The 27,204-nt window shown below is 39.8% G+C and overlaps 1 protein-coding gene across 9 annotated transcripts in view; it reads right to left on the bottom strand.

The window, feature by feature from the left end:
• The window catches only part of PTPRM (protein tyrosine phosphatase receptor type M), a 682,939-nt gene extending 675,806 nt beyond the window's left edge, over positions 1-7,133 (bottom strand). For 3 of the 9 annotated variants that reach the window (XM_048840291.2, XM_048840293.2, XM_075125313.1), the window contains exon 1: positions 6,302-7,132. In XM_048840291.2, coding sequence (XP_048696248.1) covers positions 6,302-6,374 — 73 coding nt within the window. In that variant the 5' untranslated portion in view covers positions 6,375-7,132. Of the gene's footprint in view, positions 1-6,301 lie in introns of all 9 variants that reach the window. The other 6 variants (XM_048840292.2, XM_048840294.2, XM_048840290.2 and 3 more) reach the window with 5 other exon arrangements.
• Between the last annotated feature and the right edge of the window lie 20,071 nt (positions 7,134-27,204).

Raw genomic sequence — 27,204 nt, 5'->3', positions numbered from 1 at the left:
AAAAAAAAAGATGAACTTTGAGCAAATACTTAAACTTTTATTGAAGAAGGATTTATGAATCAATCAGGAGGCATAAAATGTAACCTTACAATACTTCCTTGGCATACATGTAAGATATTCTTGTCAGTTACTACTACTACATTTAAGCCACTAGCAAATAATAGAATTTTTTTGTAAGCTGATTATAGGCACTGCATTTATTACACAGGCACATTCATTCCCCATTCTCTGTGTTCTGTTGAGTCAAATGCAGAATATCACTAGAGCATACTCCAAGAAAGCTGCCTTTTTGCAAAATTAAACCAACAGTTAACATGTATAAACTCAAACCTGTGCTAGCAAACTTCTGTCAAATCAGAATTTTGTATGGTTACAAAGACACTGTATTCGACACTTCGAGCTTGTTCAGAAAACCCAGTTTACAATCCTTTATCTTTCTTTGCTTGGAAAAAGTGGATTTAGAGATGCAGCTACACCTAGTGATCAGCAACAGATCACAGCTGGCAAAACACTACCAGTAATTTTGCATGGTGAAATCAGAAAAGGGAGGGGGGGAACTGAAAATAATGGGGTGGGAGAAGTAAAACAGTAGAATTATTATTAACATAAATTATTTTTGAAAAGGAATACCAAACTTGTCAAAGATTTTGACCTTAACATATGCATTGGTAAGGTTATACTACCAGTGAACTGAAAAAGAAAAAAAAATATCAAGGTTTAATTTTATTATAACAATACACAAATAGCTTACCATGAATATAATTTTCAAAGCTATATCTTTTAAACTGTTTAGTGCTAATGTCACATTTTGGAAGTCTCATAGTTCTAGATGTTTGTCATTGCCCAAGGCAAGGTTGTTAAAACATCAAATAAGTATTTTGACAATAGCAATAGCCCCTAAATTAAAAAAAACTCTCTCAAATGATTCATTAATATAAAATTACAAGTGATCTAGAGGACTAGTGTATGGATCCTGATCCCATTGACTTCAATAGGCTTTAGATCAGGTCCATGGAGACTACCTCTCCAGGTTGCCAAATCAAATTCAAACCAGTTATCTTCAGATGCGTGGTCAATGATTTATGCGACGTGAGCTGATTGTCTCAGTCCAATTTCTAGTGAGCAGGGCAGGTACACGCATCACAACTGGTTGGCACACTTATCCATTATCCCTGCTGATAATGAATACGCATGGAAAATGAACTACCTTCAATACATCCCAATAATGTAATTTGACCGTGACTAGGAAGGAGTGTGAAGAAGTTTACTCAATTCATCCTGCACATATTCTGTGGCTAGACGGAGGATTCAGTCCCTACTGCTGTCAATCTAGCAGCTTCCATGAGCATTAAAAATACTATTTTCAAAAATATTATATCCTGCTGGGTTGTTTCAAGAAACTGTAATTTTTGTTCCCATGGATTCTGATTATTTAATTGTGAGACCAAAGAGACATTATAGGAATTTTTCAATGTCATAACCTCCTTGTAATATCCTGTAGGGTATACTTTCTCCCATTATATTACCATACTAATACCACCATCTTAATCAATGACTTAACAGAAAAGCTTTAATTTTTAATAAATAACACAAAAGTTAGCCTGATATGGTTTTATTACTAACTTACAATATGCACACAAGGTAAAAATGGCAATAACAGTTAGAAAAATACGAACACTTCCTTTTTCTAGAAATACCTCTTTCACGTAAAATATTAAAGCTTAATACCTAAATAATTATTTAATATGAAACATCACAAGCATTGTTTCAGTTTACAGGGAAGCTAAAGATGTATTTATGTTTATTTCACTCAAGATCACTTGTTTATGGTTTCAATTTTTTTAAAATAATTATGCACTTGGGGCCTGATCCTCCAAATTCTTACATACAGTTGCAACTTTACTCACATGAGTAGCCACACTGAAATCAATGAGATTACACATGTGACTCCTGAGTTAATGTTAACAGCAGCGGGACCCTAGAGTGCAATGGCTTGGGTTTGGTTTACTGAGGCCTGGTCTACGCTACAAACCTTTGCAGGCACAGCTGTGTCGGCCAGGGTGTATGTAGTGAGATGCAATCTTTGAATGACATAGCTGAGCTGGCAGAAACCCTTAGCATAGACACGGTTTTACTGGTAGAACAACACTTTTGCTGGTATAGTTTATTTCCCCTATAAGGAGTGGGAAGAGGGGCAAGCGGGCACAGGATTGGGATAAGTTATACTGGCAGAAGTGCAATTTTGCCAGTATAAGCTGCATCCAAAGCAGAAGTGCTGTGCAGGTATAGCATACTAGTAAAGCCTTCCAAGTGTAGGCCTGGCCTAATTTACAAAATCAAAAAATCTTAAATCAGGTTAATGTTCTATCAACATCTACATATTTCACTGTACCAGAATTTTAATTTCAGCTACGAGAGCACCTCTGGATCTGAGCATACCTTCCATCTTTTCAATGACCAAACCAGTACTATCCGTATGAAGTTTAAAGCCCAGTGAACCAACTGTTCCCTTATGAGTGCAGATTACTGTGTATTGTTGCAGATTTTATTGTGAAAAATTTGAGATTCCTATTTACATAGTCCCTGCCCAAAGAACTGAAAATACGATATAAAAGGCAATAATTTCCAATTTTTGTAAGGCTCTTTATTTCAAGTTATTTTCCTCATAACCATAGTTAGTACTGGCACCATATAAGTTACCCCGACCTACTTACACATACCTTTCAGCCAGACTTTTTGTTGTTGTTTTTAAATTGCAGTTGGACTCATCAGATAGAGGTGAAAAAACAATTACAGGTAAAAAGCTAGTTGACATACAACTTTACTGTCAGTTTCTACAACAACAACAGAACTGTACAATCTAATAATAGGCCTCTCTAGGACAAGCTTGCATTAGAAGCAAAAAGCACCAATTTTAGAAGGATGCGTGTATTTTAGTTTTATCAGAAATGTGATGCTTTTATAAAAATGCATCGATTTTGAATTTTATTACACGTCTCTCTACCTTCAATTTCAATTAAGCATTTTTATATTTGACAGAGCTCATCGTGTCTAGACCTTTCATTTTATATAAAAGGTGACATTTAGGCTTACATCACCACTTGTAACTCTTCAGCTTGCATCATATTTTTGCTTGACCTATATCATTTTCAGAAATAGCTTGTGTTTTCTAGTATGAGTAATCTACCAAAGAGATGAAAGAAGAAATACTATGAATTCAAATTAGGATTTCATATAACCACATCTTAGCGTTTACAAACTTTTATAATTTTAGAAATCAGTCTTCATAAAGGGCCATTAAAGACACAGTCAAACTAAAATGAAGAAGAAAAACCTGTTAAATTATTAAGAGAAGTAATTATTTTAAAAATTAAAGTGCTTCTCAAAAAAGACTACTGTAAGGACTAATACACCATTTACATCATGCTTTTGCCTAACAATCCTAGGTTTGTTTTCAACTGCTCCAAATAACCAGTGTTTTCTTTTTAATCAGAAATCTTCATTATTGTTTCCTGAGTTTTAGTTCTTAAGATCATTGTCATCTTGAATTGATGAACCTAGAATTTCAGATTCATCAATTAAGACCTCCACAGAAAACCCCATTTTTATTAACTGTTAAGCTAATATCAAAAGATTACTTGAAAGTGTCAAGACTTTAAACAACAAAAAGATCTGCTTTTTCCTGGTGATTAGTTCCCAGATAAGAAGATGAACACCTGAAGACAACATTAGAACAAACTTCTGTACAAATAAGTCAGTGCAAAAATAAAGGTAAAAGTATAACTTGCAAAGATTACTTTTTCAGCCAATTGCTATTCTTTGCTTAAAAGATGGTTTCTTTGCTTTTTTAAATAGCATTGACCACATAGTTCACTTTTGTGGCAGGAGATAGGCAACTACAAAACTCATAGACAAACAAATCGTCAATGGGACTGATGCACCAAGCTTTTAACAAAAGCAACAGCAACCATTTTTTCCCAGGGCATACAAAGAGCAAAAATAACCCCCAGTCACTTTTTATGGTGCAGTATCACAATGGAAAAATGCATCAATTTTGTTCTTAGCAAGTGCATGGTAATTTATGCATTACCTTTACATATAAACAAAAAATAACCATACAGAGTAGGCCAAATTCTGTGCTCAGTTATATTGGCCCATTAAATTTTTAAAAAACGTTTCATTCAACACTCCAAAACCCAGCCAGTTCACAGAGAGTGTTATACAATTATACAGTTGAACTAACTATATACATAGGACATTAAAGCAACATTAAGACATTTCTGAACTGCTTGTGTTCCACATCACGCTCTTCTTCTCAGCATGTGGTAATGTAAACTAATACTATAACCAAGAGCTACAACAATAATACTAAAGCAAGATGAACAGCACTTAAATTTTTACCCTAATGCAAGTATTAACCCATCCTTGCATGCAACTAAATTAAAAATTCAACAAAAGGATAGTTGCCCTAGTTTAACTTGAAACAAACTGTGATAAGATCATGGACGTAGGGAGCACATTATGGCTTTATATTAATAAATATAAAAATAAAATAAAAATAAAATTAGAGACACCATAAAAATTAGAGACTTCTTGTCAATATTTACTTGATCTTGCCTCAGCGCATGGAGCTGGACTTGATGACCTCTTGAGGTCACTTCCAGCCCTGCACTTCTATGATTTTATCAAGTCTGAACACTAGATTTCCAACATTAATGAGTTATAGCACTAATATACATGAGTTCAGTTCTATAACTCACTGCTGAGGATAGCCTCATCCTAACAAGATTACTGGAAGAGATATCATCTTAATGCAATCCTCTGGAACATTTCCCCCCCACTAACGAACCCTCTGGCTTATGAGCACATGTTCAAAAGAGAGAGAGAAAAAACAGCCTGAATATACAGTGTCCCGGAAACGTAACACTGAACCAGAATAAGTTTATTTTTAAAAAAATCCTTTAAGCACAAAACTTGGCTGTACTATGTGCTGCATACAAGCAACATGTAAGGTACAAAATACAAACCACCCAGCAACCTCAGAAATAAGACAAGCAGAGAGTACTACTCCCTACCAGAAAGCACATTTAGCAAGAAGTGAAGACCAGATGTCTTAGATGCACTAATTTCAAGATAAAAAAAGATCTGATGTTACTCATGCCTGCTAAATAAATGTACAAAACTGTTTCACAACCCAACTTTCCACCCAGAATTATAGGTTTCTTTAATATACATTTTAAAATATATGACGGATTTTGTTATGGATGGGGAAGGAAAAACACAGACCAATGAAGATGCTGAAGGGCAAACCTAAAATTGCAATTAAAAACAAAAAAGGACATGCATCAATAGGAATTCTTTTCTGGAGCTGCACCATGGATGTAAAAACCTGGCATGTCTAGGACACGCACCGTTTCCCCCCTTTCCTAGGGTTTTCACTTTAGGCTGAAGACTCTTCTGTGCTTTTAAAAAGGGGCCGTCCCCCGCTTTTTAAACTGATCACCCGCTGTCACTGCACGCTCGCACTTAAACGCAGTGCGAATTTTTAGAGTTAATAATGAAGCTTCAGCTTTGATGACGGGACAAACTGATGGGAGAGGAGGAGGAAGAGCGATGGGGGGGCAGTGCTGGGACGCTGCTGTTGCCCCTCTGTCCGTTGTTTTCTGGAGGTAGGGGGCGGCTCTCAGCCCTGTCTGGTGGAAACCCAAAGTTCTCTTTCTCCCACATTTTCAGCGACTGCTCGGCTGCCCATTGTAACTCCAACCCACTCCGCGAGCAAGCCCTGCCCGCCTCCCTCCCGGCCCGGGCCCGGCCCCAGCCCAGCCGGCTGCCAGCATTCCGCTAAGCGCCGCGTGCTGCACCCTTGCCTGGCACCTCGTAGCACTCATGCCCGGCCAGGATGCGCCCTGGAAGAGACACGGCCCGTTTACGCTCCCCTCACGCCCCCCCCCCGCCCCCTCCAAGTAACTTCGGGCGGCAGGAAACTTGGAAAGACTCCAAGGAAAAGAAGATCCCCCCCAGTAATACAATAATGTAACACCCCGCTCCCCCCCGCCGCCACCGCCTCTAGATGCGGTGCGCCAGGGGTCCCACTTGACTCCAAACAACTCAACACCTTCCCCTCGCTGGTCTAACGGGACCGGTCGGCGCGGAGCTCCCCTCCGCCCTCTCCCTTGGCTCCCGGGGCTGGGCTCGCGTCCACCACCGCTCCCGGGCTCACTCCCCGCAGGCAAACCAGCTCCCCACCGCAGCCTCCCAGGCAGCGGGACACTGGGGGCGGAGATGGGGAGGCTCCTCTTACCTGTGAAGGGCTCCGCTCCGGCTGCCAGCAAAAGTCCAGCCAAAGTCAGCAGGCAAGTTCCAACTTTCCCCATGTCTCCCCCCGCGGCTCCGCGAGGGGCAAAGCAGCTGGGAGCTCGCAGGCGCCCCACTCCCGCCCAGCCGGCTGCCGGGGGCAGGCTGGAGCCGGGCGGGGTGCGGCGGCGGGGAGGGGCTCGCTCTGGGGCGCTGTTTTCCTGTTTCGGGAGAAGTGGGGGGGGGGAAGGGGGCTTGCAGCGCAGCCTCTCAGTCCCGCCGCTGCCCGCGCCTGGGAGTCCCGTCCCCGCCTCCTCCAGCCCCAGCCCTTGCAGCCTCCTCGCCCGGCACTCCGCTCCGCTCGCCTCCCTCTCTGCCTCGCGGTGCCCCCGGCAGGCGGGCTAAAGACGGCGCTGAAGTCACGCCCAGCCACCAGCGCCGCCGCTGCCGCCTGGCCCCCGCTAGAGGGCGAGTGCTGCCCGGGCTGCAGCTCCGGGGGTGGGCGGCGAGCTCAGCGGCTGCGGGGGGGGGCGGAGAGGAAAAGGCGTGGGGGTTTCCCCCCTCCCCAAAACCGGGTTGATTGCCGTGCGCCTGGGTCCCCGGCAAGAAGGCTTGAAAAGTTCTCCTCAGCTGGGGGATTGGGAAGCCCACGGTCCAGCACGGCCCCAAACCCTCATTAACTTGCTCCTCGGCTGCCGCTCGCCAGGGCAGCCGCGGCACCGTCCAGGAAAAAGTGCGGAGAGGTTCGTGCCTCCTAGCGCCCCCTCGGAAGACTGACTGATGCGGGTGATTAACACAGCGTAACGCACCACGAGTCGGGGACACATCCCACACAGTAGTTAATCCGCACTCCCGTGCCGTGCTGCGCAGTTTCCTTGAAGCCCTGGCCCTTTGACAGCTGAGCCAGTCTCCACCTTCCCCACATGCACTGGGCTGGTGTGATTCCGAGCCACCAAAAGCTGGGGGGGGGGGGGGGAGAAGAAAAGCAACCAAAACTAGTATTGTTGTTTTTTTTTAAACGGAGATCCTGGCAGCAGGAAGAATTGGTTCCAGGCCACGCATTTTTATGTAAAAACAGCAAAACTGCAAATGTGTATGCCAGCCTCTAAGTACAGCAAACAGTCCTTCCCAAAAAGATATTAAAACGTCTTACGTGTTTCCATGCACTAAAAATGCCAGGCTGTAAACAAATTTTTTTATGTAGGCTGCTGCTAAAACTCTAGACCCCTAATCCTACAATCATTTCTGCAGCTGCTTTACTTTAGTTATTAATACCCACTTTCGAGGGTATTATTATTAATATTTAAATTACCATCAGATGCTGTACAAACACAGCACAAAAAGACCATTCCAGCTCCGAGGAGCTTAGTTTCATTAACTTTAGTGTGACTACTGATGAGAGTAAGATTAAGCATGTGCTTGCTTAAGTGTTTGCAAGACTGGGTACTATTAAAAGTGAAAGAATTTTTAAAATTCAATTTACCGGTCACTATTCATTCTCTATTTCTTGCATATTTCTGGCTTTGACAATGAAAGTCTGTTTATTTTGTTTATAGTCGGTTTCACTTTCCCTGATGTCTTATTTAGATTTCAAACATTGCATAGGAGATGTTTGTTTAAATACAAATGTTTTTAAATGGATTTTTTTTATTGTAGAAACACGTTTATTGGTCCTAGTTTTTATAAAAGCTTTATCTTTATACAAAATTTTAATGTTGTGCCAAATTTAAATTCACACACATTCTTTAAGGTTCCACAGTAAGCATTAAAAAGTCAAAAAATGCCACAGAGGTTTAGCCAGCAAACACATATATATAATTTTACTCACACAAAGACTTGACTTCACTGTCGCATACATGCAAATTAGCAGGGCTGGCACTGGTTGCAGATGAAGCCTTAATACTGTCCCCTTATGTATTGCAGGTTACAATATATTTTTGTTACATGTTCATGTAATATTGAATATATTATACAGTTTTGTCTACAAGTTTGTGTAGGTGTGATACCTTGCATTTTCCCCATCTTCTTATATATAAACTAATGTCATTATCACAATTAATGGCTCTGTATATCTTTATTGACAAATTCCCTGTCCAGTACTTTCCCTGGGTAGCATTTAAGATTTTAGGGGAAGAGGCAGTTAACTGAAAAAACTATCACAAGGCAGCAGAATAACATTAACTGTATCAAATTCCTGGCATGTGAGTGTTTAACTGAATTCACAGAAGTCACCTACTACAGGACAGGCCCAACAAAGAAAGTAACAGAACGCTACTAGCCGTCACCTTCAGCCCCCAACTAAAACCTCTCCAGGGCATCATCAAGGATCTACAACCTAACCTGAAGGACGATCCCTCACTCTCAGAGATCTTGGGAGACAGGTCAGTCCTCGCTTACAGACAGCCCCCAACCTGAAGGAAATACTCACCAGCAACCACACAACAAAAACACTAACCCAGGAACCTATCCTTGCAACAAAGCTCGTTGCCAACTCTGTCCACATATCTATTCGGGGACACCATCATAGGACCTAATCACATCAGCCACACCATCAGGAGCTCGTTTACCTGCACATCTACCAATATGATATATGCCATCATGGGCCAGCAATGCTCCTCTACCAGGTACATTGGCCAAACCAGACAGTTTCTATGCAAAAGAATAAATGGACACAAATCAGACGACAAGAATTATAACATTCAAAAACCAGTCGGAGAACCCTTCAACCTCCCTGGACACTCAATTACAGACCTAACAGTCGCAATTCTTCAACAGAAAAACTTCAGAAACAGACTCCAACGAGAAACTGCAGATTTGGAATTAATTTGCAAACTGGACACCATTAAATTAGGCTTGAATAAAGACTGGGAGTGGAGAGGCATTACACAAACTAAAAACTAATTCCCCATGCTCATTTTTCCCCTACTGTTAATCACACCTTCTTGTCAACTGTTTGAAATGGGCCATCCTGATTATCACTACAAAAGTTTTTTTCTCCTGCTCATAATAGCCCACCTTAATTGATTAGTCTCGTTAGAGTTGGTATGGCAACCCCCAGTTTTTCATGTTCTCTCTCTATATATATATTTATATCTGTATATATAGATAGCTATATCTTCCTATTGTATTTTCCACTGCATGCATCTGATGAAGTGGGTTTAGCCCACAAAAGTTTATGCCCAAATAAATTTGTTAGTCTCTAAGGTGTCACAAATACTCCTCATTCTTTTTGCTGATATGGACTAACACGGCTACCATTCTGAAACCTGAATTCTGAGTGTTTTCTTCACTTATTTGTATGGACTTTCCTAGCTTTTAAAAAAATAAGACAGTTCATTCCTGAAAACTTTGATGTTTGGCTGGTTCTGAGTAAATTGGCAATAGCACATGTAGCTTCTATAATTTGGACTATTTGTCTGGACACCGCTGTTCTTTTCACCCACCTGTCCTACTTAGTTCAGCAGTTGTGCAAAAGAGATCCTGTCTGTTCTGACCTCCAAAAACTGAATGGCTCTAACATCATAAACCCAAAAGGAATGGCCCCTTTTGAAAATGTTGGCCTTGTTTCAGTATGTATTTTGATTTGTATATATAGCTTTTGAAAACAATGAGACATTTCTACCCAAAGAAGTTCTTTAACTTACAGTTAAATTCACTCAAGATGCATTTGCTATCAACCCAATCACTAAAATCTAGGAAATCACCTGTTAATCCAATCTCTCATCTATACCGACCTAAACTTGCATTCATCACCACTTTAATTTCATAATACTCAAGCACACTTTTACTCCTTTCTACAGCAAACTCCCTATCAGGGTGGATAAAAATTGATGATACATAAAAAAAGTCAATTTTTTAAATTTAAACTGGACTTTTAAAATTTCAATGAAGTACTTTTTTTAAAATTAAATTTGAAACTGTGACAACCTATGTTAAGGGTAAAACTTACTAACATTTATTAAAAATCATTTAAATAAATAAAAACAATAATATGTTGCATCAATGAGTCCCCCTTTCAAATTGTAATGAGTTAAAGGGTTCTGTTTTTTACATACAGTTACATACAGAGTGAGAGAGAAACCTTATCTTTTGAAGTCTACTCAACCTTTATAAATGTCACAATGTCATATACTACATTAATTATATTATTCTCACTCTATACAGTGGAGCAAATAGTGGTATTTACATTTTTTTCCAAATGTAGTTACTTTCATTTTCTGTTATGCAGAAAAGATTTTGTCTTAATTACTTTTGGGTTCAGTTTAGCCAGCAGGTGAAGATTAAATTATTTACTCATTTGGACTAGTTTGAACTCAAGAAACCAATGAGGAAACAACCATGAAAATTTGTTTTTCTCTTCCAAGCACCAAATTAAAACCAGGTGGGAAAATATCAGATCTACTAATTCCAAAATTCTGAAGGACATGGGGCCAGATTTTCAAAGATATTTAGGCAACTAAAAATGCAGATAGGTGGTAAATGGGATTTTCAAAAGTCCTGTAACAGTCTAGGCACATAACTCCCATTGATTTCAATGTGAGTTAGATACTTAAGCAGGTTAGGGTCTAATGGTATTTTCAGAATTGCCAATCTTTAGGCACCAAAATACCTTTGAAAATGTGGCCTGTGTTGACAGGAAACAATCTGTTATTTCACTAACTGCCATTAATATTTCATTTGTTTAATATATCATTTAATTTTAAATGAAAATAGGTTTTAATAAGAGAAAAAATATGTATCCAGGACATTTCAGATAGTTTTATTTAACTAATAAAATAATTTTAAAAAATTTTGTACAATTTTTAATTTTCATTCCAGTTTTCATCCAAATGCAGCTTGATACCAATCATGATTTTTAAAAGCATCTAGTAAATAAGAAATGTACCATTCACTATTTTCTAACATAAAAATGTAAAAACTAAGAAACTGAATAAATGTATGTTAAGCTATATAATTGCTTAAATAAATATGTATAGATACAGCCTATCCTCCTGGTTTGCAAAAATAAGTATCAAATTTTGTGTAAATGCTATATTTGATTGCAAACCAGCATGTTCTAATGGCTATACAACCAAAAAGAATAAATTGACTTTTGGAAAATAACTTAAAAGTACAAATGCAAAACAAGATTCAAATAAATTATTTAAATCAAGGTTTCCTGCTTTCATGATTAAAATCAATTATTTAAATCAATCCACCGTGCTTCCTTTCAGTTCCAACACATGACCAACCAAAATCAAACTCAGATACACCATTTTAACTCTGACCTCACCCTAGTCATATGCAAATTATACACAATTAACCTAACTTGGCACATAAAATCATAGTGATGTAAGACTGGAAGGGATCTTGACAGGTAATCTAGTCCAGTTCCCTGCACTAAGTCAGGACTAAGTATTATCTAGACCAATGGGTCCCAAACTTGTTCCGCCGCTTGTGCAGCGAAAGCCCCTGGCAGGCCAGGCCAATTTGTTTACCTGCCATGTCCCCAGGTTTGGCCTATCGCGGCTCCCAGTGGCCACGGTTCGCTGTTCCAAGCCAATGGGAGCCGCGATTGGCTGAACCTACGGATGCGGTAGGTAAACAAACCAGCCCAGTCCGCCAGGGGCTTTCCCTGCACAAGCGTCAGAAAAAGTTTGGGAACCACTGGTCTAGACCATACCTGACAGGTGTTTGTTTAACCCGGGGTGGACAAACTATGGCCCGGGGGCCACATCTGGCCCTTCAGATGTTTTAATCTGGTCCTGAAGCTTCTGACGGGGAGCAGGGTCTGGAGCTTGCCCTGCTTCACACATGCTGTGGCTTGCGCGGCTCCCAGAAGCAGCGGCATGTCCCCTCTCTGGATCCTAAGCGTAGGGGCAGCCCGGGGGCTCTGCATGCTGCCCCTGCCCCAAGCACCATCCCCTTAGCATCCATTGGCTGGGAACCGTGAACATTCATGGCCCGCCATACCATTTCCATGCCCAGATGTGGCCCTCAGGCCAAAATGTTTGCCCACCCCTGGGCTAACCTGTTCTTAAAAACTTCCAGTGACTGAGATTCCACAACCTGCCTAGATAGATTGCTCTAGTGCTTAACTACCCTTACACTTAGGAAGTTGATCCTAATGTCTAACCTAAATCTCCCTTGTTGCAATTTAAGCCTGTTACATCTTGTCCTGAACTCAGTGGTTAAGGAGAACAATTTATCACCCTCCTCTTTATAACAACCTTTTACATACTTGAAGATTGTTATCATGTTCCCCTCAGTCTTCACTTCTCCAAACTAAACATCCATTATTTCAATCTTTCCTTGTAGGTTATGTTTTCTAGACCTGAAATCATTTTTGTTGCTCTCCTCTGGACTTTCTCCAATTTGTCCATATCTTTCCCGAAGTGTGGTGGACACAATACTCCAGTTGAGGCCTTATCAGTGCTGAGTAGAGTGGAAGAATTACACCTTATGTCTTGTGTGATGCTGTATGGAATATGGATGACTATTTATATTATTAATACCAATATGATAAAATTTCAGTAAATTGTGCTAGGTATGCCATGTAAGGTGTCAGTAAAAATGTTATGATTTGCAAGTATGATAATCTTGTTTGTATCTCTTTTGTATTATGAGTTCTAGATATGTATCTGTATTTCAAAACTTGTGCTGTGTTTCTGGGTGACACACCCAGACAGATTGGCATCAGCTCTGCCTAGCCTGTATGATGGCCCATGAAGGGTCATCAGCTGTACAATGAACCTATTGAAAAGAGCCAGGGGATACACCTTATGAGTCAGCAAGATATGTAGGGGCATGCCTATGGACAGAACTCTAAGGCTTTTCCATGCTCTGTGCTGTGAAGCTTGTGTTTGGGACAAAGGAAGAACAAGCTACAGGGCAACTGATATAAAACGGAAGCTGCATCTTCTCCATTTTGTCTTCATTCCTGCTTCTTACCACTGGAGTCACTTTTGTACAAACAAAGCAATGAACAAAGGACTGAATGACCCATCCAAGCTTTGGATGTGTTCCAGAGGGACTTTCAAACCAGTGAACTCACCAATACCTCTAAGAACCTGATATATGGACTTTGAAGTCTCTGTATGTATCTGACTGCTCTACCATTTAACAACTTTCGTTCTAACTTCTTTTTTCTTTATAATAAACCTTTCATTTTAGACACTAAAGGATTGGCTGGCAGCATGGTATTTTGGGTAACATCCAAACTAATATTGACCTGGTAACGTGGCTGACACTTTGGGGTCAGAAGAACATTTTTTGTATATGTGAGCAGAGTTTTTAAATAACTTCTCACTGTACTGGACCTATGTGCTGATTGGGAGCAAGAGAACTGGAATGCAATAAAGGGGGCTGTGTGATTTCCTTTTTCAGCTTCTTGATAACCAGTGAGAGGAATCAAAAGCACAGTTTGTGACTGGTTGGTGAGTTTGACTTCAGTGTTAGTCACCAGTTTTGGGAATATCTGCTCTCCCTTTTGCAGCCTGCCCTGACGTTGGCATTTTCAGTGAGGGCTGCCCCAGGCATACCAGGTCACATCTTGCTTGCAATACTCCTGCTAATATATCTCAGAATGATGTTCACTTTTTTATGCAACAGTATTACATTGTTGACTCATTTACTTAGTGATCCATTATAACCCCCAAATCTTTTTTTACAGTACTCCTTCCTAGGCAGTCATTTCCTATTTTGTATTTGTGCAGTTGATTAGTCCTTCCTAAGTGTAGTACTTTATATTTCTCCTTATTGAATTTCATCTAATTTATTTCAGGCCATTTCTCATATATCTACAGGTAATTTCTCTCAGTCTAGCTGAGGTCTGAAATAGTTATGGACTTCAGTGCTGGGACCAGTACTGTTCAACATATTCATAAATGATCTGGAAAAGGAGTAAACAGAGAGGTGGCAAAATTTGCAAATGATTGCACTGTACTCAAGACAGTTAAGTCCAAAGCAGACTGCAAAGAGTTACGAAGGGATCTCACAAAACTGGGTGACAGGGCAACAAAATGGCAGATGAAATTCAACGTTGATAAATGCAAAGCATTGCACGTTGGAAAATATAATCCCAAATATATATATAAAATGATGGGATCTAAATTAGCTGTTAGCACTCAAGAAAGAGATCTTGGAGCCATTGTGGACAGTTCTCTGAAAACATCCACTTAATGTGAAGCAGCAGTCAAAAAAGCTAACAATGTTGGGAATCATTAGGAAAAGGATAGTTAATAAGACAGAAAATATCGTATTGCCTCTATATAAATCCATGATATGTTCACATATTGAATACTGCATGAAGATGTGGTCACCCCGTCTCAAAAAAAGATATATTGGAATTGGAAAAGGTACAGAAAAGGACAACAAAAATGATTAGCAGTATAGAACAGCTTCCATATGAGGAGAGATTAATAAGACTGGGACTTTTCAGCTTGGACAAGAAATGACTAAAGAGGGACAGGATAGAGGTCTATATAATCATGACTGGCGTGGAGAAAATAAATAAGGAAGTGTTATTTATACCTTCTCATAACACAAGAGCTAGGGGTCACCAAATGAAATTAATAGGTAGCAGGTTTAAAATGAACAGAGGAAGTATTTATTCACACAACACACAGTAAACCTCTGGAACTCTTTGCCAGAGGATGTTGTGAAGGCGAAGACTATAACTGGGTTCAAAAAAAGAACTAGATAAATTAATGGAGGATAGGTCCATCAATGGCTATTAGCCAGAATGGGCAGGGATGGTGTCTCTAACCTCTGTTTGCCAGAAGCTGGGAATGGGTGACTGGTAATCACTTGATGATTACCTATTCTGTTCATTCCCTCTGAAGCACCTGGCATTGGCCACTGTCAGAAGACAGGATACTGAGTTAGATGAACCATTGGTCTGACCCAGTATGGCCATTATTATGTTATGTTCTTACGAGATGTGTTTGATAATGTAATGCTTGGGGTTGGGTTAAAACTCCTTGAAGATGATGAGAGTAACTGCTGCCCTTGTTTCAGGATAAATGTAAGAAACAAGCTCTTTTATGGAATAGATTTTTGAAACATCAGTTTCCTGTTCCACAAACAGGAAAACTTAGATACAAACATAAAATACTCTTGCTGGAAGGTTGTAATATAACACAACTTTACTTCTTACAATTCAGAATATCACACAAGCACCTAAAAAACACACACGCACACACACACAGAGAGAAAGTAGGATGCTCCCTATGACAGTGAGGCACAATTCATTCCTCCTTACTCTAGGCCGTGGTGGGAAAACTGAGGCCCGTGGGCTGCAGGTTGCCCACCACTGCTTTAAGCTGTCTGTGTGAAGACTGACTCTGCTGCTAGGGCTAGGCACAGATTGCACACTTCCCTTCAGACCCCAATAGACTGCAAGCAGGAGCAAGAAACCCCCTGAAATTTAAAGTGATAGTTTTTAATTTATTTTACACATATTTCAATACAGCATATATAGGAGCTGCTGCCCAAAAACACAGGCCAAGCAGGTTACTGGCTATTGATTGTTGGAGGGGTTTGCATATGTGTGTGTAGTAGATGCAGATAGACAGAGACAGAGAAGGCAGCAAGGAAGTGCCAGATATGGCCACAGAAGCACTGGTAGCATGATCATGAGAAAAAGCTAAGAGAGAAAGCTTTGGGTTAAATGCTGGCTAGAAAGGCGCTTGGAACAGTCAGCAAAGAAAATGTCTCTTGCTTTTTGAATCCTAATGTGTTCAGGGAAACAGGACTTGTACATTTTTTTTAAAATAAAAAAGATGGCATCAAAGAAATACCTGATTTCATCATCAGTTGCTTGTTTCCAACAGAAACAACCCACAAAACGCTGAATTTTAGCTAACTGCTTGGGTCAACTCAAAAGGGGTAACAGTAATACGTTGCTTGGATGGTAAGGCATGTGAGATGAGATTGAGGTGAATGGCAATGTTGACTTAACTGTTGATTTCCTAGATTTTAATTATGTTGACAGGAAATACAGCTGAGCAATCTTAAATGCAATTTTTTTGTTTTATTTTTAAATGTGGGTATATATATATATTTATTACATGACTGTGGGAATTTTTAAATGTGGGAATATACATATATTATATATATATATATATATTTATTACATGACTGTACAGTTCATCATTACATGTGTAATATATATATTACATTATTACATATATTACATGTGTAATATATGTATTACATTATTACATATATTACACATGTAATGATGAACTGTACAGTCATGTAATAAATAAATATTATATTATCCCACAATTTATTATGTATCCTTGACTGGCTCATCTGTCTCTGCTCACTAATCTCTCTCTTCCAGATCCATTTCCAATATTACAGACCTCTGAACAGCTTCAAGCAGATTCCATTTTTAAAAAACTAAGACTTCCAGAAAAACGTTTCCTTTCTTTCCTCCTGCTCCAACTACATCTGGCAAAGTCCAAGAATGAATATCATGAATTCTGGTTTACAGTAGTAGTATATACCTCGATAGTATTCATCACCATGTATTTTTGACAGGTTTACACACCCCATTTTGGGCTTATGTCCCGCCCTCCATTCCCGTTTCCATTGGTGTCGAGGTTTGGTGCCATCAGCCATTTTGAATTTTTTTATAATTTTTTTTATGCTTGAATAGGGGATATGTTGCATGCTTGTGCTTTGATACATTTGATTGATTGTTTAGAGAAAAAGGTTGAAAGAATAGAGTGAGAGAACTTAAAAGAAAAGGAGGGTTTTTTTTAAAAAAAGAAAGCTTTAGTTAGGTTTAGAGGAAAAAAGGAAAGAAAGGTTATGAAACAGAAGAAAGATTGTTTGGTTAGGTTTAGTAAGGAGAGATGATTTTAAAGGCCTAGCTTGGCATGTTATTAAAGACTAGAAAGAGAGAACTTAAAGAAAAATAAATATTTTTGTTTTTAAAGGGTTAGTTTGAAAGAATAGAGGCAAGTTATTAAATAAACTTAAAGAAAAGAAAGATTTTTGGTTAGGTTTAGTAAGGAGAGGTGTTTTTAAAGGACTAGTTTGGCATGTTATTAAAGAATAAAAAAATCTGAGATAAATTTAAAAGATAAAACAAATACAAGTGAAAGGTATATTAAGTCTTGTAAAGGAATAAACATTTTAAAACACAAGCCTATATGAAGACATATCCCTTCATTTAGCACTTTTACACATGCGTTTCAATAAAAAATTAGCATGCAGAAACCATCCCAGGGTTAAAACCACAGACAAACTCTTTATAAAAGTAATTTATAGTGATAAAAAAGATTTTCCCCTGTGTTTTAGACTAACACTGGTCATTTTTCAACTAGGACAATTTGAAGCAACATGCTTTTACAGCAAAGCCATTGTTAGCAAAAACAGCATCTGTGAGGCAGTGGAGCAGAGATAGAGATTTAGCTCTAGGGGCAGAATTGGTGGACAAAGTGAGAGAGGCCAAGGACCCAAATAGCGTTTTAGATGAAATCATCAAACCAACAGATAAATGTTGAATGCAAAATGTTGAACGTTTAATTTGTTCAGCAAATTACAAAATCTTGCTAGGAAAAAACACTAAAAGTTAGACCGTGTTTTGGGAACAAAATAGGGCATGTTGTAAAATAAAACGTCAATTGAAAATAACAGTTTGAAGTGTGTTTTTATGGAGTTCAAGGCGTATGGGATTTGTCAAAAGGGAAGTAGGTTGCCCCTGTAGTATACGTGCAGTTAGGTTACAGTTTGTCAACAACAACAACAAGAAGTATGTCAGCAGCTTCTTCCTCTAACAAAGACCCACCCACCTCACGCGCTTGTGCATGAGGGATATAGGCTGTTGGGGCATCTGGACCATTGCAAAGCAGCCCCAGAACCCCTCTTAAATCATACAGTATTCCACTTTGGCTGTACCTTTTCATTCTCCTCCCCCCCAAGCCCTCTGCATTAAGACTTAAGCATGACCCCTCTGATTTCAACAATGTCTCAGGTCTCTCGTCTACTGATTCATATTATTTAATGCGTTACAGCATCTAGCCTGAACACTTTTTAGAGTCCAAGGACCCTCCTTGCTCAGCAGAGTGATGCAAGATGTTCCATCACCCACAAGGGCTGATCACATTTCCTGCTCATTGCTACCAGGGCCTGCTGGCATTGGAATTGTTCCAAGGTCTCTCACTTGGCTGTGCAATGCTCAAACCAGCAAACTTTGCACTGTCCTAAGGTTGGGGGTTCCACGACCACCACTCCCAAGAGAAGGAGGCGGGTGGTGGTGGTTGGGGACTCTCCCCTCAGGGGGACTGAGTCATCTATCTGCCTCCCTGACCGGGAAAACAGAGAAGTCTGCTGCTTGCCAGGGCGAAGATTCGCAATGTGACGGAGAGTCTGCCGAGACTCATCAAGCCCTCGGACCGCTAACCCTTCCTGCTTTTCCACGTGAGCACCAATGATACTGCCAAGAATGACCTTGAGCAGATCACTGCAGACTACGTGGCTCTGGGAAGGAGGATAAAGGAATATGAGCTGCAAGTGGTGTTCTCGTCCATCCTCCCCGTGGAAGGAAAAGCCCGGGGTAGGGATCGTTGAATCATGGAAGTCAATGAATGGCTACGCAGGTGGTGTCGGAGAGAAGGCTTTGGATTCTTCGACCATGGGATGGTGTTCCAAGAAGGGGACTGCTAGGCAGAGACGGGCTCCACTTAACGAAGAGAGGGAAGAGCATCTTCGCGAGCAGGCTGGCTAACCTAGTGAGGAGGGCTTTAAACTAGGTTCACCGGGGGAAGGAGACCAAAGCCATGAGGTAAGTGGGGAAGCGGGATACCGGGAGGAAGCACGAGCAGGCGTGTGTGAGAAGGGAGGGCTCCTGCCTCATACTGAGAACGAGGTGCAATCAGCGGGTTATCTCAAATGCCTATATACAAATGCACAAAGCCTGGGAAACAACCAGGGAGAACTGGAGGTCCTGGCAAAGCCAGGGAATTATGATGTGATTGGAATAACAGATTCTTGGTGGGATAGCTCGCATGACTGAAGTACTGTCATGGATGGGTATAAACTGTTCAGGAAGGACAGGCAGGGCAGAAAAGGTGGGGGAGTTGCATTGTATGTAAGAGAGCAGTATGACTGCTCAGGTATGAAACTGCAGAAAAACCTGAGAGTCTCTGGATTAAGTTTAGAAGTGTAAGCAACAAGGGTGATGTCGTGGTGGGAGTCTTCTATAGACCACCGGACCAGGGGGATGAGGTGGACAAGGCTTTCTTCCGGCAACTCACAGAAGCTACTAGATTGCACACCCTGGTTCTCATGGGCAACTTCAATCACCCTGATATCTGCTGGGAGAGCAATACAGCAGTGCACAGACAATCCAGGAAGTTTTTGGAAAGTGTAGGAGACAATTTCCTGGTGCAAGTGCTGGAGGAACCAACTAGGGGCAGAGCTCTTCTTGACGTGCGGCTCACAAACTGGCTCAGCAAGTTTGTGGATGACACTAAACTGGGAGGAGTGGTAGATATGCTGGAGGGTAGGGATAGGATACAGACAAATATAGACAAATTGGAGGATTGGGCCAAAAGAAATCTGATGAGGTTCAACAAGGACAAGTGCAGAGTCCTGCACTTAGGACGGAAGAATCCCATGCACCGCTACAGACTAGGGACCGAATGGCTAGGCAGCAGTCCTGCAGAGAAGGACCTAGGGGTGACAGTGGACGAGAAGCTGGATATGAGTCAACAGTGTGCCCTTGTTGCCAAGAAGGCCAATGGCATTTTGGGGTGTATAAGTAGGGGCATTGCCAGCAGATCGAGGGACGTGATCATTCCCCTCTATTCGACACTGGTGAGGCCTCATCTGGAGTACTGTGTCCAGTTTTGGGCCCCACACTACAAGAAGGATGTGGAGAAATTGGAGAGAGTCCAGCGAAGGGCAACAAAAATGATTAGGGGTCTGGAACACATGACTTATGAGGAGAGGCTGAGGGAACTGGGATTGTTTAGTCTACAGAAGAGAAGAATGAGGGGGGATTTGATAGCTGCTTTTAACTACCTGAAAGGTGGATCCAAAGATGATGGATCTAGGCTATTCTCAGTGATAGCAGATGACAGGACAAGGAGTAATGGTCTCAAGTTGCAGTGGGGGAGATTTAGGTTGGATATTAGGAAAAACTTTTTCACTAGGAGGGTGGTGAAACACTGGAATGCGTTACCTAGGGAGGTGGTGGAATCCCCTTCCTTAGAAGTTTTTAAGGTCAGGCTTGACAAAGCCCTGGCTGGGATGATTTAGTTGGGATTGGTCCTGCTCTGGGCAGGGGGTTGGACTAGATGGCCTCCAGAGGTCCTTTCCAACTCTGTTATTCTATGATTCTAAATCTACTGAAATATTGTCATGTGTACATGACTGGATACCTTCTTGGCACTGATGATGATTTGTGCAAGCAAAATGAAAGACATAATTGTACCAAAGAGTCCTTTTCTTTATTCACTCCCTCTTGATGGTATGTGAGCAGTGTGAGGTCTGGGGATGATAGGAACAAATTGGGGTCTGTTTGTTTGTTTTTAATGAAAAACCAAAGCCCTGTAAATGTTTCAGAAAAATCCTTTGTCATTTCTTTACTTTTAAACTATGTCTCAATCTTGAAGTGAAAAATAGAGGTCCCTTTAAGAAAAACACCCAAAAGGACAAGGAGGAACAACCTTTAACTCTGACTCATTGGAAACCTAGGAGTTCCTTGTTACCAACACATAGTTTTCTGGAGGAGAAATTAGCTGAAAGAAGAGCTGAAATATTCAGGGGAGATCAACATCTTACAGACCTAAGACAGGGCCCAGATGCAGGAGTGGGTCAGTGAGCAGCAGGTGGTACAAAGCACTCTTGTTTGCTGCTGGCTTATAACTTAGAGAGGAAATGCACCATGGAACAAGAGAGTCCCTTTCATCATCCCACAGGTTTTCATGATATGACTTGAGAGAACTTTGGTGAGGTTGAGTGAGGTGTGAGCAAACAGCAGCTGGTACTTTCATGAGTAACTCAGCTACAGAGCAAACTTTTGGTTGATCCAGGTCCAGTGTAGTCTCAATCAACCCCTGTATATGAAGATGTAAGAAATTTACCTGACACCAGATCCTGGTTGAATATGTTTTAGGGAAGCTGCATCCACTGCCAACTCAAATCCTTTCTGTCCTTCTGATCTCCTACATTTAAGGCAGGACTCTTTGGCCCCTTTAGCTGTCTACAAAGGTTGAACAGGTTTGTGGGTTTTTACTTTTTATTTAAAACTACTTTATCATGACACAGAGTGAGAGTCCAATCTTGGTCTATTGTCCTTTACAGTCTCAAAAATATCACAGAACCATAGTCTGATATTCTGTCTGGCTTCCCAAGCACAGGCATTGCCCCTCTTCTGCCCATACAAAATGCAGGCCCTAATGTCATAACCTTGCCTATTGATATGATCATATCAATCCCCTCTTTTCATCCCTGCCTCAGGTCTCCATCCACAACAAATTTAAGTTCTTTTCACCACATTTAAAGCTCTACATTGTTCTGCCCATTTCTGCTTAGTTGAGCTTTGGTTTGCCACCATCACTGCTTAACAATGTTTCTACTTCCAACTATCATAACCAATGAGACTGAAAAGAATAAAGCATTGGGAAATTAGCACGATAAGATAAACAGACTTCTCAAAATTCCAAAGCAGTATCATTATTTTGGAACTGAGTCACTTTTATTCCAGAACAGAGTGCCCACACAGGGAGTTGTACTGGTATAACTATAGTAGCATAATTATTCCTCAAAAGCTACAGTAGCCTATATCTCCAAGTAAAAATCCCTATATCTAAGGGGGAGTTCTCTGCAGTTTTCTAATGGCTGGAGCACTTCCGTTAATTGGTAAAATCCAGAAGTGCGGAAAGAAAACTGCTTTTCCAAATATCTGTGTTCCCGCTACACAGTGATGATACCTTTGCAGTGGTTTCCATCACTTTCAGGCAGTGTTTCCTTTCACAGACAGGAGAAAAATATTTCTGTGTCTGAGGTTCATTCTATTTAAGATGTATAACGAAGGTAGCTAGCTAAGCAGCCACTAGACTAATTAGTTAGCGCTCAGCTAATGGACTTGTCTAGGATTTATCCACTTCTAAAGATTTTTTTCTATAGTTTTAAACTAACATTGTATATTAGCCTGGCATAAGATGGTGTTTTTTCCCCAAAAAAAGTACAGCTTGCAGGTTAATTAGAATTCTAGGAAATACAAGATGTAAAATATGCAGTTACTTTGTTTCTCTTCCTAACTCTCTCTGTCTCTCTCTCTTTTGTTTAAAAAAGTTGACTCTGTGGCAAATAGAATGAAAGTTACTTCCATCTCTTCATGATTAACACTTCTCCAGAGATGTTAGGTTCATGTTGTCAACACCACTGTTAGACCTGTTTCTAAAGCTGGTTTGATGCAATCATTTCTTAGGATGTATGACATGTAATTAAATGGGGTCCTATGGGAATTTGAAGTAGGTGGTTTTTTTGTTATATTTGAACAGTAAAGGAAGTGTACTTTATATCTTGTTCCTATCGTTTATTAAACATTGATTTTTCCATGAGCACTACATTAACAGCAATTCATAACATTGCAAAGCACTGTGCCACCATCTAATTTAAAACAACTCAGAGCAAGCAGACACATCAGTGATGCAAAGCCCATGAAAGAGGCAATGCAGGAAGCACAGGTGTCACTACAGCCCTTAATCCCACCACCTGTACTGACTTTATATTTTATTTTAAAAGGTTTATGAAGTTGAGAGGGGCTAAATTTAGAGGTTAAAGATGTAAACCCTGTGGTTTTCTCAAATTATGCCAATTGTGTCAGGTGCTATTTTGTAGACAAGAAAAGATCATTGCATTTGGAAGTACTTAGTTTTTTGGAAGCAAAATGGTAATAGTAAAGGATGGGTAAAGCTCTTTGGAACTGAATTGTCTGAATGTAACATCAATCATCATCATATATGCCATTTTTGTCTTCCTTTTCTATATTACTGCTTTTTTAAGGGTAGGAAAGGAAAATCCTTCCATAATACTTTTGATTGAAGCACTGCCTGGTGTTCACTTGTGTGGGAGGATGAAGAGGCATGAAAGTTAAATGTGCTTCATGAAGTCATTTCCCCCCTTGATTGCTTTAGGACCAACAGCAGATGTCCAATGAAGGGACACAAATATTTCCCTATAGGAAGTCATTCCACTGACAATAATGGGAGTTTATTTAAATAGTATGTCCCTGAGTAAGCAAGGAGATGTTTCACAGGAGAAGACAAGAACTGAAATGTGCTCTGTTGAAGAACTACGGTATTTGTATGCAGTGAAAATTTTTAACAAATTATAAATAACAAAACTAGTAGGAATTCAGCTGTTCCACTGATTTGTCAAAGCCGTTTGGAACGATAACTTGCAGTTTGTTATGGTCATGAATGCTATTTACTCTCCTGCTGCATTCACTATGGTACTAACAATACTAAAAAAACCCTATTATTTAATAATTGATTTTATAATAACTGTTAAATTATTTTATTAACCATACATTAAGAGTTATGATAGATACAAATGTATGTCCTAAAACTCATGATGCTAGCATAGATTCCTCTCAATCTGAAATAACTACTCCAGTGAAACAAGAGTGATTACTAAAGAAAATACCAAACACCTATAAAATGCCAAATAAAAGCCAGAAATCCTTTGCAGATGTGCAAATCATTAATTATTACTTTGCTTTTCAAACTTGGGGCTAATCCCACAGCCATTTATTGTGCAGAACTCCCACTGAAGTCAACGGGAATTCTGTGCACAGAAAGGCTACAGAGTGGTAGGTCTTTTGATTTCCTCTTGATAAGCAAGTATAACTCACATCAGTATTAATGAGGGTTAAACGTGTCAGAACCAGCATAAAGAAAATCTATTAAGATACATTCAGCCTTTGCAAGCTAAAATCAAAGGGCCAAATTCTGCCATCATTTACAGGTCTCAGAGAGCTGAACCTCAGTGGCAAATGAAACAATTATGTTTTCTTCTTAATGGTATGTTCAGCAGAGTTAAGGGTTACTGTGGAAAATTATTGCCTCATGTTAAAAACCTGACCAGCTATTGTCTGAAGCCATAAGCTAAGGGTGTATTATTTCCAGAGAGTGGCAGGTGCTATACCCAAGAAGCAATATGTTGTCACCATAAACTCCAGTCTATTTATAAACTATATATTGTATTACAGAAAAAGAGACATTAAAAGAATGCTACTCAAATTTCAAAATCAAGCTATCTATAAGTCAAGAAACATCTCAATTAAGGTTGCTTGTTTAAAGTCACTTCCCTGACCTCAGAACTATCCCCCTGACAAATGTCAAGGTTCTGCTGCAAACCCTAGAGCTCTTCAGAATATAGCTGGAAGGATTTTTAAAATGGAAAGTGTTAGGCAACCTGTGCTTGTGGGTCACAATCAGATCCCAGATAATGTAAGCTAAAAATCTTCATTCCAAGATAGAAGTGGATCTGAACTAGAAGTTCTCTGAGCTGAACACTGCAAGAAGAGTCTAATCTGGACCAGAACTTAGCTGCTTCTACCTTTCTTCTTGTTTAGATAAGTTTCCTTAAATGCTTTAAAAGATGGACATAATATGTGAGGTGAAGAAACTATAAAAAATTGAGAAGGAACATCAGACAACTTTCCTTTTTTCATGCTTGCATGTGTAGTTTCCCCCAGTGGGATAAGACCTTGTCTACTCTAGGAGTTTTCAGACTCATAATTCATAGAGAATGAAGCTTTGCTGGCTGTAGCTCTAATGTAGATGTGGCTCTGGCATTTTATCATTGTATTGTCTAACCCTGCAGGCCTGAGGTCATCTGAGTCTTGTCTGCATTAGCCTTTCATCTCGGTTCCTGCCTCTCTGCATTTACAAACAGGTTATGTCCTTCAAAGTGAAGGGCTCAGTGTTTTAAAATGCTTGCTGTAGTAGCATTATTAAGCATATACTATGTGGATATCAAAAGGAAACATCTGGTTTTGTTTAAATCTGGTCAGATCTGAGTTCAGATTCTGCTTGTGTGTGGTCCTATTAGCAACTTAGCAAGAAATACCTGTCAATGATCTTCAGTGTGTATATGGATATTTTTGATTTTATGTTTTCATCAGATGGGATTTGGGAATAGTTGGGGAAGGGGATTGAAATTTTATAGATTAACAGTTTATTAGCCCAATTTGTATATCATATGACACCATGTCAGTTACTATTTAAAATACTGATAAGATAGGAGGTGAAGTACTATTATTTTAGGTCACAATCTTGTCATACTCAATATAATGGCTGCTATTGAGCTTTGTAATAAAAAGCTATTGCTCTGCAAGTTGTAAGAGTAACCAAGTAACCTGTACTTTATGTCCTAGTATAAGATTATTTTTGCGCACTGGAAATTACTTTCTTCAAACCAAATACAAGACTTTTCTCTGCAAGCTTACATAAGTTGCATTTTAATCTTTACAAATGCCTTTTTTACCTAAATGTTCTTATACTTCTTTATTTGGTTTCTGGTCACATGGCCATGAGCCCTTCTAAACTAATATTAGTAATATCCATCTCAGATAAATGTAAGTGAAAACGTCCCTCACATTCATTGAACAATTTAGTTTTTACAAGGAAAGAGAACCTTTTCTGGGCGGCTCTTGATGCCCTTGAGAGTAATTTGTCTCATTTTTCTTAATTCTTTTCAGTGATTTGGTTTCTTTTGACAAAGCTGATGTGGGGGTGGGGAAAGATGGAGAAACTAGAGAAAAGTGAGGACCAAAGAGAAAGAAACAAAGCAGGGGAAGAGAATCACAGAAATTAAGGGCAAGAGTGTACGACAGAGGAACTAGTTGGGACAGAAACAGAATCAAAGAGGGATGAATGAAATGAAACAAAGGCCTAGAATAAAGAAGTGTGGGAACATGAAACAGATGTGACTGACACAGAACAATGCAATTTAGAAGCTACTGTAATTGAAAGAATTTTTGAAATAATTCCTCCCCTTGCCCCCCTCCCTAACATTTAATAGTTCTTTTCAACTCACACCATTTGAAAAAATTATTAGAGAACACCCTGCCAGACATAATGGACAGAAAACCCTGCTTATAAACTTTATATAATTGCTGTTCTCTGATGATGATATTTCTCTTTATGAATTCCCTAAGTTCTTTAGGTGAAAGAAATATGCAAATACCCCAGTGGCATTCTCTTGGCTCCACTCAGGATTAAAGGTAAATATGAGGGTCATAATAAAGATGAACCATCATGTGTTATGGGTGCACAATACTCATTTTATATTGATTACTGTATTAAATTGTTAAATACAAACTATTTAAGATACTTAAATAATTAAATTGTATGGACATCCTCATGTACCAATAAAATAGGTTGCAGAAAATTACTTTCAATATTAAGAAAGGGCTGTCAGTAGTGCATAAACAGGACAAAAGATTTCTATAGCACATGGAAAACATTTTTTGTAGTATTATGATAGGGTGGAGGTATAACTATATTAAATCATGGAGTCTGTTTATACTACGTGTTGAAGAGAATGGATTGAGGCTGCACTAGTTTGGACTTGCCCAAGGGAAGGCTATTATGCAGCCTTCCAGACAAAGGGGTTTGACACTTTGTTGAAAGGTTTGTCTACACTTAAAATGCTGCAGCTGCACCACTGTGAAGATACTATCCACACCGATGGGAAGGCTTCTCCCATCAGCATAGGTGGGGCCCTACTAAATTCATGGTCTGTTTTGGTAAATTTCACAATCATAGCATTTTAAAATTCTTGAATTCCACAGTTTTAGATATTTAAATTTTAAATTCCATGGTGTTAAATCTTAAAACCACGGGAGTCCTGATAGCGGTTCACAAGGCTATTACGGTATTGCCACCCTTACTTCTG

The sequence above is a fragment of the Caretta caretta genome, chromosome 2 (genome assembly GCF_965140235.1).
Source record: "Caretta caretta isolate rCarCar2 chromosome 2, rCarCar1.hap1, whole genome shotgun sequence".
Classification (NCBI taxonomy): domain Eukaryota; kingdom Metazoa; phylum Chordata; order Testudines; family Cheloniidae; genus Caretta; species Caretta caretta.
Note: the sequence above shows the minus strand (reverse complement) of the source record. Positions and strands in the feature narration are given on the sequence as shown.